This window comes from Cnephaeus nilssonii, assembly GCF_951640355.1.
Source record: "Cnephaeus nilssonii genome assembly, chromosome: 4".
Lineage (NCBI taxonomy): Eukaryota > Metazoa > Chordata > Mammalia > Chiroptera > Vespertilionidae > Cnephaeus > Cnephaeus nilssonii.
The window spans coordinates 101,666,842-101,687,332 of record NC_137075.1 but is presented as its reverse complement, the minus strand read 5'-3'; the positions used below and the strand labels follow the sequence as shown (position 1 = coordinate 101,687,332).

The 20,491-nt window shown below is 46.6% G+C and overlaps 2 protein-coding genes across 3 annotated transcripts; one reads left to right on the top strand and one right to left on the bottom strand.

The window, feature by feature from the left end:
- Positions 1 to 14,297: 14,297 nt before the first annotated feature.
- Positions 14,298 to 16,570, bottom strand: MOAP1 (modulator of apoptosis 1). Its single transcript, XM_079768880.1, has 2 exons — positions 16,240 to 16,570; positions 14,298 to 16,118 (listed from the first exon to the last, which is right to left on the bottom strand). The coding sequence occupies exon 2, from the start codon at positions 15,996 to 15,998 to the stop codon at positions 14,931 to 14,933; it is 1,068 nt and encodes a 355-aa protein (XP_079625006.1). The 5' UTR covers positions 15,999 to 16,118; positions 16,240 to 16,570; the 3' UTR covers positions 14,298 to 14,930.
- Positions 16,571 to 16,657: 87 nt separating this feature from the next.
- Positions 16,658 to 20,243, top strand: LYSET (lysosomal enzyme trafficking factor). Of its 2 annotated transcripts, none has more exons than XM_079768883.1 (2): positions 16,658 to 16,722; positions 17,617 to 20,243. In XM_079768883.1, the coding sequence occupies exon 2, from the start codon at positions 17,633 to 17,635 to the stop codon at positions 18,026 to 18,028; it is 396 nt and encodes a 131-aa protein (XP_079625009.1). In that variant the 5' UTR covers positions 16,658 to 16,722; positions 17,617 to 17,632; the 3' UTR covers positions 18,029 to 20,243. The 2 variants fall into 2 exon arrangements, with proteins under 2 accessions (XP_079625009.1, XP_079625008.1); XM_079768882.1 differs by lacking the exon at positions 16,658 to 16,722 and adding an exon at positions 16,729 to 17,136.
- Positions 20,244 to 20,491: the final 248 nt, after the last annotated feature.

Below are 20,491 nucleotides of genomic sequence, written 5' to 3'. Positions count from 1 at the left end.
CCCTCATGGTGTGCTTACGGCTGTATTCCAGGGAAGGAAATTTATCTCTCAAAGAAGAAGTAGGGAGAGATATTTCCAAAAGTTAATGGTGAAAGTACATGATTGTCTAAGCACTATCCTGTACATCAGAAACTAATACAGGATAATATTGAATGTAAACGGTAACTGAAAAATTAAAAAAATAAGAGGTATTTAACAGTCAAAGATCTACAGAGATTATGAATTTTGCATAATTACTGTGAAAACCATATGCTCTGCCATTTGCTGTGACAGGGAATCAACTAATTCTTTAAAAAAAAACTTGATGGTGATTGTCTCTGAGTGGTGGGGATTTCTTTGGTTCCTACCCATTCTACTGTGTTTTCTGAATGTTCTGCGATGAATCTGACGCTTTAGTCAGGGGAGACAGCACTTCACCAAAAAACAGACTTTGGTACTGAGCCAGAAAACCCGACGCGCGGCTGCCACTCGCTCTGTTGGCCGTAGAGCGTGGCGGCACTCTTTACTACCTAACAACATGAATTCCAAAGTCAGTGAGACGTGCTGATGTTCACACTCCAGAAAGTGTGCGAGGGTGCAAAGGAAGTTCCCTGACTACGTCCTTCCTGCTTTCCAGAGGTAAGTATTGTTCATTGTTATTTTTCCAGACTGTACTCATTTTTAACCTTCTTGAGAAGTTTGCAGCTCAAGTTGCAAGGAAGCACAGAGGAAAGGCAAGCTTATGTCCCTAATTTCCAGAAGGAGCCCCACTCTGGCCAGGATTAACCTGGCTTCCTGGAAGAGGCCACCTCTTCCTCCAATGTATGAGGTGTCTACACTTGTCCCTGGAAACGCACCCCTCCCTCCTTCCATCTATTGGAGTCTTCCCACGCTGTTTCCGCAGGTCAGCAGTGGACACCTCCAGGCCGAGTGCCTGTGGCCACTGAGCAACCTCCTTTTCTTTCTAATCCTCTCCCCCGTGGTGATTTTCAGGTTGGGTGTGTGGGCACATTCCTGGGGGTCTATGAGTTCCATCAGAAGTCGTCAGTGTTCTGTTTTCATTCTTGGACCATCTGGATGATCACCCCGGAACCAAATGCCGTTTCACAATTTTCCATTAGGAGCCTGCTTTTCCATTAGGATTAAGGTCATGCTCATGGCAGATGGATCCGTGTGCAGTGTCATCAAAGACAAATGCTTCACCAGAGGTCAAGTAGAGCGCCATGGCAACAGAACTGTGTGGTCCTCAGGGACGAGGGTTCCACAGCTCCCACTCCCTCCCATCCAACTCGCAACAACACGGATCAGCCGGAAGTGTGGTATAAACAAACAATAAAGAAGTTTCATTAACTTCCAATAATAAAGATTTTTTTTTTATAAAAGAAGAAGTTTCATGAAATACTCTTTAAATGTCTTCTGTATTATATTTTGGGGATGCATGATTAAATTATTTGGCTCATTAAAAAGTGGATAGGTACTTCAAAAGGAGTTTATTATTTTAAAAAATCTACAAGGATAATGTCAGTGACTCAAATAATGGTCCATTATTAAAAAAAAAAAAGTTGAACCCTAACTGGTTTGGCTCAGTGGATAGAGCGTCAGCCTGCAGACTGAAGGGTCCCAGGTTCGATTCCAGTCAAGGGCATGTACCTTGCTTGCAGGCACATACCCAATAGGGCGTGTGCAGAAGGCAGCTGATCGATGTTTCTCTCTCATCGATGTTTCTAACTCTCTATCCCTCTCCCTTCCTCTCTGTAAAAAATTAATAAAAAATATATTTTTAAAAAGTTGAAAATACACCTTTCCCACATCAAACCACACACCAGTGACTCGGTTTCAGTGAAACATCATCCATCACGTTGATTGAAGATGGTTACTTTGAAGTACGTGACTTTCTGCTTGTAGTTTTAAGTCTATTTTAGTTTAAAAGCTGAGGGAGCTCATGAGCCTTATAAATATGGAAATTTGACAGCTTTATTTTTCTCCCTTTTTCCCTGCCTTGGAAGGATTCAACCCAATCCAGGGAGGGCGCACACACACCTGTGAAATATTCCCCAATACTTCCCTTCCCTTTCCCCTGGCAGGTGGAGAATGAGTCCTTCCAGCCCTTGGAGCCAGGAAAACCAGTTGTTCAATGGGTAATGATGTAGTGTCCAATTTTGTTGGTCCATCAGGGCCCGCCAGGACAAAAAAAGAGAGCTGAGGGCTTTTGTGCGGAGGCATTGGGGGGAGGCGGGGGAGATGAGGGGGAGGAACTGCTTGTGAGGCACTGAGAGCCCCGGCTGTGCTAGAACCTTGCCAGCTTCCACCCAGAGACTCTACATACAGACTGTTTAAGGCCAGAGAGCAGTTAAAATGCTGCATTTCACCCAGGACTCTTAGTTGCAAGCAACAGAAGCCGAGTCTGGCCGGTGGGAGCTGAAAAGGAAGTTACCAAAGGCTCTTGGGCATCTCACAGAACTAGCTTGAGAACCGACATCAGAACTTGGGTCAGAACCACAGGCAGAATCACACGCCATTCCGGACCAGAAACGACACCGCTGTAGCATGGGATGTTGCTGCCCCGGTGTGACAGGTTCTGTTATTTTCCAGGAAGGGTTTCTTCTTGGAAATCTTCCACCCCATGCCTCCTGTGTGGATGCTGATTCCCATAAATCAACTGAAAAAGATAGTTTGAGATAACCAGGGAAGTCTGAATATGAACTGGTATTAGATGATCTCAAGTCATTATTGACAATTTTACCAGGTGTGATATTGGCATTATAAGAACAGGGTTTTTGTTTTTTTTTTAACCTTAATTTAAAAAATACTTTATTGCTGAAAACTGCTAACATGACTGAAGCCTCAGTGAGTCATAACCTTTTGGCTGGCAGAGGGCTGAACAGGGCTATTTTTTGCTGTTGTTAATCCTCACCTGAGGATATCTTTTCCTTTTATATTTTGGAGAGGGTGGAAAGTGGAGGGGGAGAGAGAGAGAGAGAGAGAGAGAGAGAGAGAGAGAGAGAGAGAGGAAGAGAGAGAGAGAGAGAGAGAGAGAGAGAGAGAGAGAGAGAGAGAGAAGAAGAGGAAGAGGAAGAAGAAAAGGAAGAGGAAGAGGAAGAGGAAGATAGAGAAACATTGATGTAAGACAGGCATATCTATTGGGCGCCTCCTGAGTGCTCTGACCGGGGCCAGGAATCCAAACTGCAAACCAGGTACTTGCCCGCCCTTGACCAGGAATTAAACCAGCGACCCTTCAGCTGAAGCTCTAATCACTGACCACACCGTTGAGGGCGACAGGGGTGTTTTTTAAGAGGTAGGTACAGAAGTATGTACAGACAAATGCCATATGTGTGGGATATGCTTTAAAAATATTACAATGGTAGACTCTTATTTTGACCATTGCTTTTAGGTAAGCAGTACAATGTCTATGGCCTGCCTGCTTGCCCTTCGTATGGGACTATTTTGAAAACATGCATATGATATTGTAGTAAATGGAAGAAGCAATAAAGTTATTTGTGGAAATATTTAACACAGTGGAGAGATACTTGGTTAAACACGGTCTGTTAAACATACATGTTTATCTCTATTTCCACCTGAAACTCATCCAAAATGACAGTCAAGAACTAAAACAAGTGTACGCCTACCAGACGAGAAGGGGGTTGCATCAACCATTGAAAATAGAGGTGTTTTAGTCTGTTCGGGCAGCACAGCAATATCCCACAGACTGGGTGGCTGATAAACAACAGAAACTTGCTCCCCAAGTCCTGCTGCTGGAAGCCCAAGATCAGGGTGTCAGTGTGATTGGGTGAGGAACCTCTTCTAGGCAAAGACTTCCCATATCCTTACCCGGCGGGAGGGGCTAGGGATCTCGCTGGGGTCCCTTTTACGAGAGCACTACCCCCACTCATGAAGGCTCTACCCTTAGGATCTGATTAAATCCCCAAGGCACCACCTCCTAATGCCACCAGCTTTTTGGGTTAGGACATCGGCATATATACATTTTTTGGTGGGGGAAGACGAACGTTGAAACCCTGGCAAGCTGTCCACACAGTTTTGGTGTATGGAGAAGCTCTGAAGGAATGGCACTGACCCCAGGGGAGCGGAGGAAGCTACACTGTAAGCCCCCGAAGACAGGGGAAATGGAAAGCAAATCTGCACCCCTCGCAGAGCTTCTGAAAGGCATGCACGGCACTAGAGTCAGGGCAGGCATAGCCAGGACCTGGGACTGAAAAGGAAAGGAGAGGTAGAGAGAGAGAAACATCAACCAGCTGTCTCAGGCACATCCCCTACCAGGTGTTGAGTTTGAAACCCGGGCATGGGCCCTCACCGGGAATCGAGCTGGCAACCTTTGGTGCATGGGAGGACGCCCAACCAACTGAGCCACACTGGCCAGGGCATAAAGCTATAACAATTTAAAATTCAACAGGAAGGCTGGGAGAGGGAGCTTAGGACATGGGGTTCATGCTTCAGCAGCTTTGATGGGTCCCAGGCCCACCTGGGGACTCACTGATTTCTTTAGCTTAGGTCAGTGGTCGGCAAACTCATTAGTCAACAGAGCCAAATACCAACAGTACAACGATTGAAATTTCTTTTGAGAGCCAAATTTTTTAAACTTAAACTTTTTCTAATGCCACTTCTTCAAAATAGACTCGCCAGGCCATGGTATTTTGTGGAAGAGCCACACTCAAGGGGCCAAAGAGCCACATGTGGCTTGCGAGCCGCAGTTTGCCGACCATGGGCTTAGGTCATCAATCCATCCCAAACTATGGCTAAGCTGTGGGTGAGAGAACCCCCAAGTAAGAACTGGGGTATTGCTGGAAGAAGGCAGAATGGGTGCTGGAGAGAAAAACAAGTGTCTAATCAGACATCCTGGGGAGTGTGCACATTTCTGCAGTAGCTCTGGTCTCCACTAAAGTCAAATAGGATCAGTCACTTAGAGAAGAAAGTCTGTCTTTTGAGCGTCGCAGGCTGGGCCATTGTCCTCATGTAAGATGAATCCCCTCCCGCTGGCCCGGATGGGGACATGGACTCTGAAGCTGCTTAGCACCTGTCCTGTTTAATGAATTACAAATTACTAATAAAAAATAGGAGACTAGGGTGTGCCTCTTTAAATTTCTCTCTTATTGTTTGTTTTATTTTATTTAAGAATCTGTAAATATTATACCAGTAGGAAGTATTCATTGGAGAAGAGCAGAAACTTCGTTTAAAAAAAAGGATAAAATTGCTCACAGTTCTACCACCAAAGATAACTACTGTTAACATCTCATGCATGCTTTTCCAGACTTTTTTCTTTACAAATATAATTATGGGCGTTTGTCAACAGAAAAATTAGATTATTCTACAAATACTGTGGTACTCTGCTTTTTTCACTCAATAGTAGGTTGTAAACCTACTTATATGCCAAAAGATATCCTTCTATTAGGTTGAACCATATGAAATTACCAAAATGCATCTAGTTTTAACCTACAAAAATGGCAATTTCACCCAACACAGTTTTGTTGTAATGGCTACCAAGTTTATAGCCCTTTGGGCATGGCATAATTTACTCAACCTATCACTTATTATTGGGAGTTGATAAAGTTCCCTTTTTTTTTTCTCCCACACAATGATAAATAGTATTGCAAGGAAGTCTTTTAGCCAACTTTTTGTGAACATCCTTATTAGAATACATTTCTATGAATGGTATTCATTAGATAAAAGAAAGGCACACTTTATTATTTTTTCCCTTATTTATTTTTAAAAATAATTCTCCATTGTTGCAAGTATTACATATGTCCTCCTTTTCCCCCCAGTGGCCCCCTCCAGCCCACCCCCACCCCCCACCTCAGGGCCTCACTGCTTATTGTCCGTGATGCTTACAAGGTCCTTGATGGATAACCTCCCACCCATCCAGCCTCCCGCCTCCTTCCCTCCAAGACTCCGCACACTATTCCATGCTTCCGTGCCTCTGGATCCACTCTGTTCATCAGATTATTTGGTTACTTAGATGAAGAAAGGCACGCTTTAAACGCTTTGGTTGCATACTGAAGGCATCGTTTCTCAGAAGCAAGAAGCTGGATGGTACAGGGTAAGTCTTCTCCCCACACCCAGGATGGGCGTGCTAGGGGCCTGTGGGTTATTGCTTCTTAAAGGGCAATCAAATGGGAGGGAGGTGAGATGAGAAGGGAATCGGAAACTGGGCAGCAGCTGGGCATTTACTGCTTGGAGTAGAGGGAGACTGAGGAGGTGACTATGCCTGTGCTCGAAAAAGCTGGACGTCTGCTGGTGGTAAAACCTGTGAGGGCCTATGGCAGCCTGTAGAGTGGACGAAGCAACCGTGTGTTTGTCACTCTGATACATGAACGAGTTAGTGACCAAGAATGTAATGGACGATCTTTTCCCTTTTAACTTGAATAGAGAAATTTTATTACTCAAATATCAAGTGGAAGTAACAAAACTATAGACTTGTTCTCTTTATATGTAAAAAAATAAATAAATAGCTGGTCTGGGTAGCCTCTCAGCCCCCAAAGAGTCTTACCTCCTGGGGTCACACCCTGGTGTAATCTCCTTCCTTTGACTTGCTCCTAATGAATAAAATATGACAGAAGTCATGGGGTGTCATTTAAAAAAAATACATATATATATTTAATTGATTTCAGAGAAGAAGGGAGGAGAGGTAAAAACATCAATGATGAGAATCATTGATCAGCTGCCTCCTGAACGTCCCCTACTGGAGATCAAGTCCGTAACCTGGGCATGTGCCCTGACTGGGAATTAAACCATGACCTTCTGGTTCCTAGGTCTATGCCAGTGGTCGGCAAACTCATGAGTCAACAGAGCCAAATATCAACAGTACAACAATTGAAATTGCTTTTGAGAGCCAAAATTTTTAAACTTAAACTCTTCTAACGCCACTTCTTCAAAATAGACTCACCCAGGCTGTGGTATTTTGTGGAAGAGCCACACCCAAGGGGCCAAAGAGCCGCATGTGGCTTGCGAGCCGCAGTTTGCTGACCACGGGTCTATGCTCAACCACTGAGCCACTCTGGCCTGGTGAGATGCCACTTTTGAGATAAGATTATAAAGAGGCTGTGGCTTCCGCCTTGGGTGTTCTCTCACTTTCTCTTGGATTGCTTGCTTCGGTGGAAGTCAGCTCCCGGTCATGAGGCAGCCCTGTGGGAGAGGCCCCGTGTTGGAAGCCGCCCATTGTCCTCACTAGCAGAGAGGTGTGGACAAGGAACCCGGAAGGCTGGTCAACCTTGAAGCTCTGAAAGGTCAGAGCCAACCACCAACTGTCTAGTTGAGACAATGGTAGCTAAAGCAGCCTCCACCTTTTAGTCTTATGCAAATCCTTGCTGATTGGCTGTTATTGGAATTGCCTGCCTAAGGGCTATGGGTGTATCCCATATTCTTAATAAAAGGGATAGCAAGGCCAGAGCAGGGTGAAGTCCTTCCCCTTAAGCTGGGCTCCCGCCTGGCCCCCAATATTTCCAAATTAATATTTTCTAGTCTCTTTCATTTGCGTGCGGCCTCCTCCAGAGCCCGAACCCTGAACCTGAACCCTGAACCACGCGGGTCGTGGGAGGGGGGGCACTCGCAACTGGCAGCCCAATGTGCGGCACTCGCAGCCCCGTGGGTGAGCTTTGGGAGAAGGTCTCCAAAAGATGGCCACAGCCCTGGGTGACACCTCGGTTGCGGTCTATCAGAGAGCCAGGACCTCCCAGTGAAGTCGCTCCCAGATTCCTGATCCACAGAAACTGAGGGGTAACGACTGTTTTCAGTCACCAAGTTTTGGGGTAACTTGCTGTGCAGCAACAAAGAACAAACACAATAGATGTTTATTGACTACTTAGTAGGTAGCAGGTACAGTTCTCCACACTTCACATTATTCACTCACTTGGTCTTCGCAATGACCCTACAAGGAGAGCCATTATCACCCCCATTTTCTGCTGAAGAAACTGAAGCCCAGGAAGGGTTAGTAACTTGCGGGAAGACACAGAGTTAGAACGGTGAGGCTGGAATCTGAATTGAGGCATTCTGGCAGCAGAGCCACATATAATAAAGATTAAAAACAGCAGCTCATATTTCACTGGCTAGAATTGTGTAATTTGCCCATGCCTCCAACAAGTGACTTGGCAAAGGGTACAGAATCATCTTAAACTAATTAAGATTTACCGCCCCCACTTCCGGCAGGGGCTGGGGAAGGCTGGTTTTCCCCTGAAATTCACAGTTCTGTAAAGTGGGTGAGCAAATCTGGCTTTAGATACGAAGGAGGAAGAGGGTTATGGCTGCTGGGTGGGGGCCGACAGTGTGGTCTGGCACAGTGGTTAAGGCACTGGCTTTGGAACCAGACAGCTCTCTTTGTCACTTCTAGCTGTGTGACTCTGGGCGGGCCACTTTACCTATCCAAAGGTCTGCTTCCTTACTTGAAATCAGGAATAGTAATATATGCACAAGGGCCTGCAGTTAAAGTGAAATGAGGTAATATAGGTAAAGCATTTAGCAACATGCCTGGCACACAGGAAGAGTTTAACAAATGATAGCCATGCTGATTATTATATACTAGAGGCTCAGTGCACGAAATTCGTGCACAGGGGAGGGTGTCCCTCAGCCCAGCCTGCACCCTCTCCAATCTAGGACCCCTTGCTCCTACCGCCCACCTGCTTGCTCCTTACCACCCGCCTGCTCGTTCCTAATTGCCCACCTGCTCACCCCTTACTGCTTGGCTTGCTGCTCAGTGCTGCCGTGGAGGCGGGAGAGACTCCCGCCACCGCTGCTGCGCTCGCCATCCGTGAGCCCGGCTTCTGGCTGAGCGGTGCTCCTGCTGTAGGAGTGCACTGACCACCAGGGGGAAGCTCCTGCATTGAGCATCTGCCCCCTGGTGGTCAGTGCATGTCATAGTGACTGGTCGTTCTGATCATTCCACTGTAACGGTCACTGGGCTTTTATATATATAGATAAGGAACATCAGAGCTACTACTAATTAGTTAAGAAATATTACCTTTCAAATGTAGAAGGCCATGTTGGGCTTATATGGGGATATATATATATATATATATATATATATATATATATATGCCTTGATATCAAGGGGAACAGAATCTACTTAGGGAGTTAGAAAGCATATTCATTAAAAGATACCCTGATGCCCTAGCTGGTTTGGCTCGGTGGATAGAGTGTCAGCCTGTGGACTGAAGGGTCCCGGGTTCAATTCCAGTCAAGGGCACATGCCTGGGTTGCAAGCTTGATCCCCAGTAGGGGGCTTCCAGGAGGCAGCCGATCAATGATTCTCTCATCATTGATGTTTCTATCTCTCTCTCCCTCTCCCTTCCTCTCTGAAATCAATTAAAAAATAAATAAAAGATACCCTGATAATATTTGGGAACACATGTTAAGTGACAAATAGTAGACATATTAAGAACTTAAGAGTCAGTTTTTATATTAAGGATCCTATATAATAAAAGTCTAATATGCTAAGTGTCCAACCTTTCGACCAGTTGCTATGACGTGCACTGATCACAGGGGGCAGACACTCTGACCAGTAGGTTAGTTTGCTGCAGGGTCTGACCGATCGGGACTGGGAGAGACGGGCTGGACACGCCCCGGAGCCCTCCCACAGTCCCTTCCCAGCCCTGATTGTGCACTGGTGTGGTCCCTTAGCCTGGCCTGCACCCTCTTGCAATCTGGGACCCCTCAGGGAATGTCAGAGAGCCAGTTTCAGCCTAATCCCTGCAGGTCAGGCCAAGGCACCCCACCAGTGCACGAATCTGTGTACTGGGCCTCTAGTATTCAAATCTATAATAATAAAAGTGTAATATGCTAATTAGACTGGACAGCTGAATGACCTTCTGGACGTCATTCTGGACTGTTCCGGACAAAGCCGCGGTGGTGGGGACCAAGGCAGAGGCAGTTGGGGCAATGAGGCAGGCAGGCAAGTGGTTAGGGGCAATCAGGCAGACAGGTGAGCGGTTAGGAGCCAGTGGTCCCAGATTGTGAGAGGGATGTCCTACTGCCAGTTAGGCCCGAGCCCTGTGGAACATCCCCCGGGGGATCCCAGATTGCGAGAGGGTGCAGGCCAGGCTGAGGAATGATGCCCTCCTCCTGTGCACAAATTTCGTGCACCAGGCCTCTAGTAAAGACAGAAGATCTTTTGAGTCACACCGTTTTAAAGCTAAAAGTGACCATAGATTTTAGATTTTGTAGCTAAGTAAACTGAAGTCCAAGAATAGGAAGTGCTGTTACTTTAGGTCATAGAGCAAGCCAGAGACAGGCTCAGATTTGGGTTCAAGTTTGATCGGTCACTACTTGAGCTGTGTGTACTTGAGCATGCTACTCACCTTCTCTGAGCCTCACTTGGCTCATCTGTGATATTCTATTATTTTAGACCACAGCCTTCTAACTCCCAACTTACCTCTCACTGAATTAAATTATTTCTAATATATATTTTTTATTGATTTCAGAGAGGAAGGGAGAGGGAGAGATAGAAACATCAAAGATGAGAGAGAACTATTGATCGGCTGCCTCCTGCATAACCCCTACTGGGGATCGAGCCCACAAGCAGGCATATACCCTGACGGAGAATCAAACCATGACCTCCTGGTTCATAGGTGGACGCTCCACTACTGAGCCAGACTGGCAAGGGTGAATTAAATTATTTAATAAACTGGTCCAGTTCATATGGTAATCCATGTATACATAAAAAAAATGAACACCTCTAAAAGCAGAGTTACACTTGCTGGTAGCAGAGGCAGGAGTGGGAAACCCATAACAGCTAAAGGGTACTTTTTTACTTTTATTTTTTTAATTGTTTCAAGTATTACATATGTCTCCTTTTTTCCCCCGACTGACCCCCACCCCCCTCCGCCACTCTGGCCCTCCTAAAGATTACTTTTGACCTAAATGTCATTCTCTTTGGAATAACAGACTTTCAGAAGGTGAGCTTGGAAACCATCTAGTTTACAGTGTTATGAAATCATTAGCAATGCTCTCACTTGGCCCAACCAGCGTGGCTCAGTGGTTGAGCATTGACCTCTGAATCAGGAGGTCAGGATTTGATTCTCGGTCAGGGCACATGCCCAGGTTGCGTGCTTAATCCCGAGTGGGGTGTGCAGGAGGCAGCCGATCAATGGTTCTTTCTCTCTCATCATTGATGTTTCTATCTCTCTCTCCCACTCCCTTCTCTGAAATCAATAAAAATATTTTTTTTTTAAAAAAAAGGATGTTCTCACTTGTATAGACACATCAGCAGTCCATTTACCAAGGCCAGGTTTCTCTGACAAGCTGATTAGAAGATTCTAGAAGTGTCAGGGACCTAGAGAGGAAGTCACTGTCCTACATTGAGCAAGTACTTCAGTATTTTTCCACATAAAGACGAGAAATTTTCCAGTCTTTGAAGAGGGGCAGGTATGATGCCACTTATGTAAGAAATAATCCTTTTCCCTGCTTTGTCTGGTGGATGCCTAACCCTGAGTGCTTACTGCCGCCTAGTGGTGTTTAGGTGAATAAGCATTTTTGTTTTTGTTTGTGTGTGTGCTTTTAATGAATAACCCATTTTTAGGAAATAGGAGGCCCTCTAGTTTTTCACTCTCTAGTCACTTATTTCACTGGCTGGCATCCCACATCATTTATTATTTGCTTGCATATGTATGTATGTAAGTATCTATGTATGTGTTTCAATGAATATTTTATATTAGAATAGTTTTAGACTTACAGAAGTCATTCATTCATTCATTCATATCAGTGTGGAGTTGTAGACATTTGTTTTATAATTTAGGTTAAAATACAATTTTGAGTTATAATTCAATTTTGTTGCTCAAGCAGTTAGCTCCACCAGTGGGAGCTCTTTCAGGCTGGTTCCTGTGTCCTTTAAAATGCCAACTTCCTTCTTGAGCACCTCCTTTACATATTTGTTTGTTTAAAAAACACACTTAGGAAACAAAAAAAAAACTACCTCAGCCTTATAATCCCATCATCCCAACACAACTAGTTATAATATTTTAGGGTTTTGTCATTCATGTTGAAGCATAGCTTTTTTAAAAAAATACATACATATACATATACATATATATATATATATATATATATATATATATATCTTACCTTATAATAGAGAAACATGCAAATTGACCGCACCTCCGCTATGCCCACGATTGGCCGGCAGGAGGCTGGGAGCGGGACTCCGGGTGGCTTATCCACCGTTGAGAAGATCAAGATGGCGGTGCCCAGTGGCCGGGACCATGCCGCCACTCCCGGGGATGCCTGGGGCGATTGGCACCCCGGGGGGCGTGGCCAGGCCCATTGGCACCCCGGGGGGGGCGTGGCCGGACCCATGCCGTTGCTTCTGGGGGTGCCTGGGGCGATTGGCACCCCGGGGGGCGTGGCCGGGCCCATGCCGCCGCTCCCGGGGGTGCCTGGGGCGATCGGCACCCCGGGGGGGCGTGGCCGGGCCCATGCCGCCGCTCCCCGGGGTGCCTGGGGCGATCGGCACCCTGGGGGGCATGGCCGGGCCCATCGGCACCCCGGGGTGCGTGGCCGGACCCATGCCACCGCTCCCGGGGGTGCCTGAAGCGATCGGCACCCCGGGGGGGCGTGGCCGGGCCCATGCCACCGCTCCCGGGGGTGCCTGGGGCGATCGGCCACCTAGGGGGGCTGTCAGGGCCCCTCCCGCCCCTCTCTGGGGTTCCGGGGGTCGATCGGCCACCTTGGGGGGCGTGGCCCGGCCCCTCCCGCCGCTCCTGGGGGTCCCAGGGGCTGAGGCTTTCTGGGCCTTGGGCACCTGCACCGATCGCAGGAAACCACTGGGGGTTGGCTCCTGTGATCGGTAGCAGGGACGCTGGGTGCGGCGAGCCCAAGGCCAGGAAAGCCTGGGGCGGAGGCTTTCCCGGCCTTGGGCACCAGTGGGCAGCCTGCACGGATGGCAGGAAACCACTGGGGGTCAGCTCCTGCGATCCTTAGCAAGGATGTTGGGTGCCGCCGAGCCCAATGCCACCGCCTGGGGCCAAGCCCCGACCCTGAAAAAGGCAGAAGGCGGTGGCCACAGCCAAGGCCTGGGTCCCTGGTGCCGGCAGAAAACTGGTGCAGGCAGCCAGGTGAATGAAGGTCTATTGCACGAATCTTCGTGCAAACGGGCTACTAGTATATATATATATATATATATATATATATATATATATATATATATTCCAGAGAGAGAGAGGGAGAGATAGAAACATCAATGATGAGAATCATTGATCGTCTGTCTCCTGCATGCCCCCCCACTGGGGACTGAGGCAACAAACCTGAATTGAACCGTGACCTCCTGGTTCACAGGTCAACACTCAACCTCTGAGCCACGCCAGCTGGGCAAAACATAGCTTTTAAAGAACATAGGTTTGTTGTTGTTTTTTTACTTTACATGACTTCATAAACACAACTGCCTTTTTTGGTGTTTGACAATGATGTAGTGTTTACCAAATGCACGTCAGAGCACCTTCAGAAAAGCTCTCAGGCCCTGGCGGGTGTGACTCAGTTGGTTGGGCGTTGTCCTGTGCACTGAAAGGTTGCGGGTTCCATTCCCCATCAGAGCACATGCCCAAGTTGTCAATCGATGTTCCACCCTCACATGTGCTACTCTCACATGGATGTTATCTTTCTCTCCTTTCTTCTCTCTCTAAAAATCAAAGAAAGTATTTTTTTTAAATATTAAAAAAAAAAAAAAGCTCTTGGGAGTCAGATTATGTGCCTTTGCCCTTAGTTCTGAGGCTTTCTGAGCCTCAAGCCTTTCACTTGCAAAACAAGGGCAATGTGCTCTGACGGTATGCTCAGTGATCAGAGCATCGGTCCATGCACTAAAGGGTCTCAGGTTTGATTCCTGGTCAAGGGTATGTACCTAGGTTACAGGCAAGCAATCAATGTGTTTCTCTCTCACACTGATGTTTCTCTTTCTCCCCCTACCCTTTCCATTCTCTCTAAAATCAATGGAAAAATATCCTTGGGTGAGGACTAACCAAAAAATTAAATAAAATGGGCAATGATGGTGTTTCTTACAGGCTTCTATGAATATTTTACCAGGCAGCATAGAATAGATTAAGAGCAAGAACTCTGGAAATAGACGACCTGAATGTAAATCTTGTCCCTGTACTTATTAGCTGGGAAACCATTCAAACCAATGCACTGATGCATCAATGTACTCACCTGCTATGTGCACTAATTTGTGTACTGTCCTGTTTCATTCCATGTGCTTCAGGAGCTCTCTCCAGCAATCTCACTTAGGGACTACGTGGTTTTCAGATTCACACTTTTGAAATTTCTTTTGGAAACTCGATATAAACCAAACAGATAAGAGAGGTCATTTTGTCAGCATTCCTTTATTTTATAAGTTCATACTTATAATTTTATAACACCTATTAAAATGATATTCACAACTAGGTATATGATGACGTACATCAGGAACCTGAGGTGAGAGATGGAAGCTGCAAAGTTAACTTCAGCATTTAGTTCTGTCTCTTGTTTTGATTGCACAGAATCAACAAAATTCTGGTTCACATAGAAAATATCTTAACCACTGCTCACAATCATGATAAATGGAGGGCAACAGACACCCACAAGCTGATACATAATCACATTTGACATGCGACACGTGCACCTGCTACCACACAAGCTGACATCTCCATAAGATCAGGTCAGCAGAGGTACCTGACCCCTGCCTTCCTCTCAGAGCAGAGTACACATGCAGTGATAGAACTTTGTACAGTTTTGTGTGATAAAAAATTCGCCGGAATGAATTTAAATATATAAATACCAGTGCAGAACTAGTCTTCCTAGTCAATGATACATTTAGGAGACCTTAAATAGGCACACAACTGACAATGGATTTGTACTGAGAACTGTGCGAAAATGAGTTACTGGGCATCACAAGGTAGGGCTTGGTTAATGTCTACCACTGTGGTATATGGACTATTCTACCTCCATGCCCTGCTCACTGTCACTGTCCTTTCCTGGTTTCCTAAGATTCAGGTGAAATGTCCCTCTAGTAACTCTGCCTGGAGAAGGGCCTCCTCCTTCTCTGCCTCAGTTGCCTCTTCATCCTTTATCAGCTCCAGTAGCTCTAATAAGCCAGGGGCTGAGCCATCCTCTGGCACAGCAAGCCGCCTGCGCAGTGTTTTGTCCCCTGCTCCAGCAATGATTTGGTCGAGGCGGGCCTGATTCACAACTTCTCTCTCAACTGCTCCTCTCTCTACCAGTTTCTGTAATAAAGGCTCCAACCTTAGTATGTAAGCAGACAATTTTTCTTCATCCTTCTGGTAAGTCCTCAGATATCTGACCTGCAACTCCCTAGGATTATCAATAACCCCAAAAACCTGCTCAAGAGCCTTCAGGCATTCAGGGACCGTAATTAAAGGATTGTTTATCTTGAGGACACGAATAACATCATATGCTGGGCTTCTAAGGCTCTCTAGCAATCGCCTTCTTTTCTCGGCATCTGACACCTGCCAGGTCTTCATCATTTGAGTGGTATGAAACAGCCAGGATTCAAAGTTTTCTTCTTCAGGCTCTGGAGAATCACTGCCCGAGAATACTCTCAGCTTTTTGTAGTTCACGTATTGCAGGGCAGGCTGAAGAGCCTCATCTAACGCCTGTGCCAACATGGGGGCCCGCACTTCTGGGATCATGTTCTGGTCTAGGTCAAAAGGGTCGTTTCCATACCCAAAAGCTCTGGTCAACTCAACCAATGTCATGCCCTCTCCTTCTAAGAATGCAGTTAATCTGCTTAAAAATTCATTATCTGGGTCAGGGGGCTTAAAGATCACTCTCCAGCTACCCCCTTTGCCAGGTATCTCCTTCGGGACCAGAGCAAAACTAGTCTCCTCAGTAAGCCCTACTAAGGCTACATTCCTGTTCTCGTCCCTCCGGAACATCCTCCCGAGCAGTCGGTGCTCGCCCAAGGGAGCTAGGCCAGCGCGCAGAGCCTCCTCGATTTCGGCCACATTACAGGTCTGGGGGATGCCGGCAATCAACAGCGCCTTCCGAGGGTTCATATCCATCCCCCTACACCAGTCTTCCAAGAGCCTCAGCGTCATGGTGCCCCAAGCACTATATTTCAGTGCCCAATTTGTTGGGGATAGTGATGCCACCGCAATTCACAGTACTCCTCCGAAGTAGCCCCGTTTAGGTCCCGTCAACGTCCCGAGTTCCAGGTCCTGTGAGGACAAAGCAGTCAGGTCAGCTGAAGGTGTCAAGGACCCAGGGCCCGGAAATCCCCGCGTACCCTAACCGGCGGGCGACGCCAGGCGGCCCCACTGCGGCAAGCAGCCATCTTACCCCTCCTCGGGCGCCCCGCCGTCATCTAGTGGTCCATGCCTGCGTCCCCCCGCGGCGGCCGAGGCGCTAGGGCCGGCTCCCGACGCTTCCCAGGAGGCCAGCCCTGAGGAGCGGGAGGACGGCCTCTCCTCCGCTCAGACGGGCACAGCAGAGGCGTTGTGCAGAGGCGCGACGCGGGCGGGGGCGATGGCGGACCTCCTGGACTCTGCGGTTCTCTCCGCGGCGAGGAGCGATGAGGCGAGGCCGAGACGGCCGCCCACCCGAACAGACGCACTTCCCCGCAGTGGTCGCAGCCTCAGCCCGGGTCCCAACAGGAGCTGTTTGGGGCGTGCCCGAGGAGGCGGCGCCGCGGGGGTGACGCACCCTGACGTCGCGAAGGGCGGGCCTTTCGAGGCGGGGCGAGCGCGCTTCCGGGACAAGCCGGAAGCCCCGACTGTGGCAGCATCCGGGACGGCAGGCGGGCGGGCCAACCCAGACAGGAAGGTGAGATCCGGCGCCTGCCCAGCTCTGCAGGCTCGGCCGCTGGCCGCTGCCCGGCACTGGGCTCCCGGCGCTGCAAGGCGGAGAGGCCCGGGCCGGACGCCGCCCGCGCAGCCCTGGTCGCGGCCACGGGCGCAGCAGCGTGTCGGGGGGCGGGGCCGGCTAGGGAGTCTCTGGCGGGGCCGGTGACAGCGCTGGGGGCTCCGGGGCCGGCCGCCGCGTGACCCGCGCAGTAACGCCGAGCTTAATCACAACCAGCTTGTGCTCCAGGCGGGTCGTGTTCACCGTCCCCCAGCCGGTGACGCCGGGGGTTTCTCTTATGGTGGCTTTCTCTGACATGCCAAAGCTACCCGAGTATTCAGAACTGAGTGACTCTTCAACGCTTGCCGTGGGAACAGCAAGATTCTCGGGACCCTTGTAAGTGTTGAAGAGTTACTGTCTTGACCAGGGGACCCCCCCCCCCCCCCCCCCCGCGGCATTGGCTTGACTTGTAGAACCAAGTGTTCGCTCTGAAGCAATACTATTAAGTCAGAAAGTATTTGCAGTGGAAAAGTGAAATGTTCCTTAGGAAACCACTTCGATTCCAGTTTTTTAATGGAAGGTGTACTGGACCTATTTAAGCCATATGCAGTGAGTTATTCTGTGGGATTCACATAAAACCAGACTCACTAAACACTGAAACGCTTTTGTACTTCCTCAGAACCATTACATCAAACCACCTGTAAGTTGTTTACATGTCTTCATAAATGCAATTTGAATTTATTTTAAACCGTAACTGTAGTAATGGGGTATTTTAGAAGTCGTTGGAAATAAAGCAAGTACACATTTGGAATAGTTGCCCTGACAGCATTACTAGACCCTAACTGTATTTTCTATTAATTTGTTTTTAATTTGAAGGCACAGAGCATGGAGAATGATGAATTTTCGCCAGCGGATGGGATGGATTGGAGTGGGATTGTATCTGTTGGCAAGTGCAGCAGCATTTTACTATGTTTTTGAAATCAATGAGACTTACAACAGACTGGCCTTGGAACACATTCAACAGCACCCAGAGGAGCCCCGTGAAGGAACCACATGGACACACTCCTTGAAGGCTCGGTTCCTCTCCCTGCCATTTTGGTTTTGGACAGTTATTTTTCTGATACCTTACTTACAGATGTTTTTGTTCCTATATTCTTGTACAAGAGCTGACCCCAAAACGGTGGGCTACTGTATTATCCCTATATGCTTGGCAGTTATTTGCAATCGCCACCAGGCATTTGTCAAGGCTTCTAATCAGATCAGCAGACTGCAACTGATTGACACATAGACTCAGTCACCATTTTCCCCTTATGATTACAAAACTGCCAGTGCTGTGTGGAACCTGATCACAAGACTGCAGTTTTTTCACAGATCTCAGGAAGTTGTGGTGGGGCAGAGGCTTTTTAAAAAATGTGACTAGGGGGCTATCTTTATCTGACTAATGAGTTTTTAGGTGAAGCCTGAGATACAGTACTACAAAATAATGTTGATGACTTCAGATTTTGGAAGTAAAATCATGTCTGTTATTTGCATTCTTTAGAAACTTGAATAACTTCCTAAACTCATATTCTTATTCTACTGTGCAACATAGTGATGGTTCAAGATATTTTTCCTTTGGGGGAAAAAATGAACATGAACATTTCCATTGTGTTTAATATGTAAAAAGGTCCAAACATGGTCATAAAATTTAAATTTTATACAATTACTTGGCTTGCTTTAAAATTCTTCCAACGAAAACACCAATTCATCCTTTTCTGAGTAAGCCAGCTATTTATCAGTTTGTGAGAAATTGGTATAAAATTATTGAGATGATTGGTGTCCTGATACACAGAATTTGTTCCTCCTTTTGGTTAATGCTATTGGCATTCTTAATGCTACTGATTTAAAAAAAAAAAGGACTTGGGAAGAGACTAAATGTTTGAAAGCTGAGAAATCTAACTTATACATAGGAGATGGAAACAAGGTGTTCAATGAAAACATTTGTCCCAGTGCCTGTCAGATGTGTGGTAGCTCTAAAAGATGCTATCAAGTCATCCTGATACTCCTTCCTAGCCTAAGGGCTGGTCTTTAGGCGATAGGTTAGTTGCATGAAGATGTGATCCTTGTACTTCCTCCTGTGCATTTGTACTTACTACCTCATGTCTGGTACCAATACAAATATCTAAAAAATGGAAATATTAGATTTTAGGATTTTTTTTCTGGGTGAGATAAAGATATATTTTTATACAGTTATGTCATTAATACCAGGGAAATGTTTCACACTGATAGGTTTTAATAACGTTTTGGGTGCTTACTGTGTTGGGCCCTGTTCTAAGAACTTTGCATAAGTGAACTCACTTAATGCAACAGCCCTATGAGCTAACAATTAGCTAGATTTTACAGATAAGGATGCTGAGGTGGAGCAGTTAAGTAACTTGCCAGAGGTCACACAGCTGGTCGGTGGCACAGCCAGAGTTGTAACCAGGCATCTGATGCCTGTTCCTAACCACAGCTACAGCGCTACTCACAAGTGACAGCTGTTTCAGCACTGCGCACTGTCTGCCTCGCCACGCTCAAGAATGGAAATGGCGTCATTGAGGAAGGTTTTTCTCAGTGTGTATGGGCTACTGGAAATCTAAAAGTTTCTAGCAATCTCAGCCTTTAAGTCTGATTTGACTAGAATGGAATGCTGCGCTTTCCACAGCAATCTTTTACTTGAAAGATACAGCAGGTACTTTTGCAACTCAAAAGCAGCAAGATCAGATTCTCTCTAATTAGCCCCATGTCTTTCTTCTACTGCCTCCATAGGTCTAGTTCCTGAAATGATTTATCTTCTGCTACAGTACATAGAATCTTCAAAGTAAGTGGCAGTTTGAAGTATCTGCATCTCTGTGAAGGACAGATAACCCAATCACTTGTATCTTTTGAGTGCTTACTAATTACAGACGGTCCCTGACTTACCATGGTTTGACAGGATTTTTCCACTTTATGATGATATTAAAGCAATATGCATTCAGTAGGAACTGTATTTGAATTCTGCTCTTTTCCCAGGCTAGTGATAATGCAGTAAGAGTCTCAGGATGCTGGGCAGCAGCAGGATGATCTTGCCCAACTGTAGGCTGATATAAGTGTGCTGAGCATGTTTAAGGCAGGCTAGGCTAAGCTCAGAGGTCCAGTGGGTTAGGTGTGTAAATGCATTTTCGACTTATATTTTTAACTCATGATGGGTTTGAGAGTAACCATCATAAGTTAAGGAGCAGTGTAGTATGCATGCTGCAGGCACTGCGTTGAGTGATTTGCAGTCATTCTTCATGACAGCCCTATGAGGCTGGTATGTACTGGTACTAGTGCCATTTACAGAAGAGTAAAATGAGGAAACCTGAAGCACATAGGAATTAATAACTTGCCCATGACCACACGGCAAGTAAGTGGAAGAGCCAGGACATTGAACTGGGGATGTCTGGCTTCAGATCTCCAGCTTTGTCATTCCAATCTATTGCTTCTCAATAATTTGAGGAAAATCACTGAGCAGTTTGTTTTATTTGATTCGTCTTGAAGCAGTGATAGTTGGGAAATGATTTAAGAAAATTATTTGTTACTTTTTGTTTGACAAATGTTTGGTATAATGCAAGGTTTGTGGATTGGTCACTTGTCTTGTAAAGTGACTTCATTTTTATTGAAGTGCATTTTATCTCTTCAAATTCTGAGATTTGGTAAGTAAATGCTCATCTCTGTCTTTTAAGATAATATTTCCTTGGTAGTAGAAATGTTA

Coding starts and splice junctions, on each gene's coding strand:
- LYSET (XM_079768882.1), top strand. CDS start 17,039: ATGGTGGCTTTCTCTGACATGCCAAAGCTACCCGAGTATTCAGAACTG. Junction 17,137..17,616: donor GCAAGATTCTCGGGACCCTT/GTAAGTGTTGAA, acceptor TTTAATTTGAAG/GCACAGAGCATGGAGAATGA.
- MOAP1 (XM_079768880.1), bottom strand. CDS start 15,998: ATGACGCTGAGGCTCTTGGAAGACTGGTGTAGGGGGATGGATATGAAC.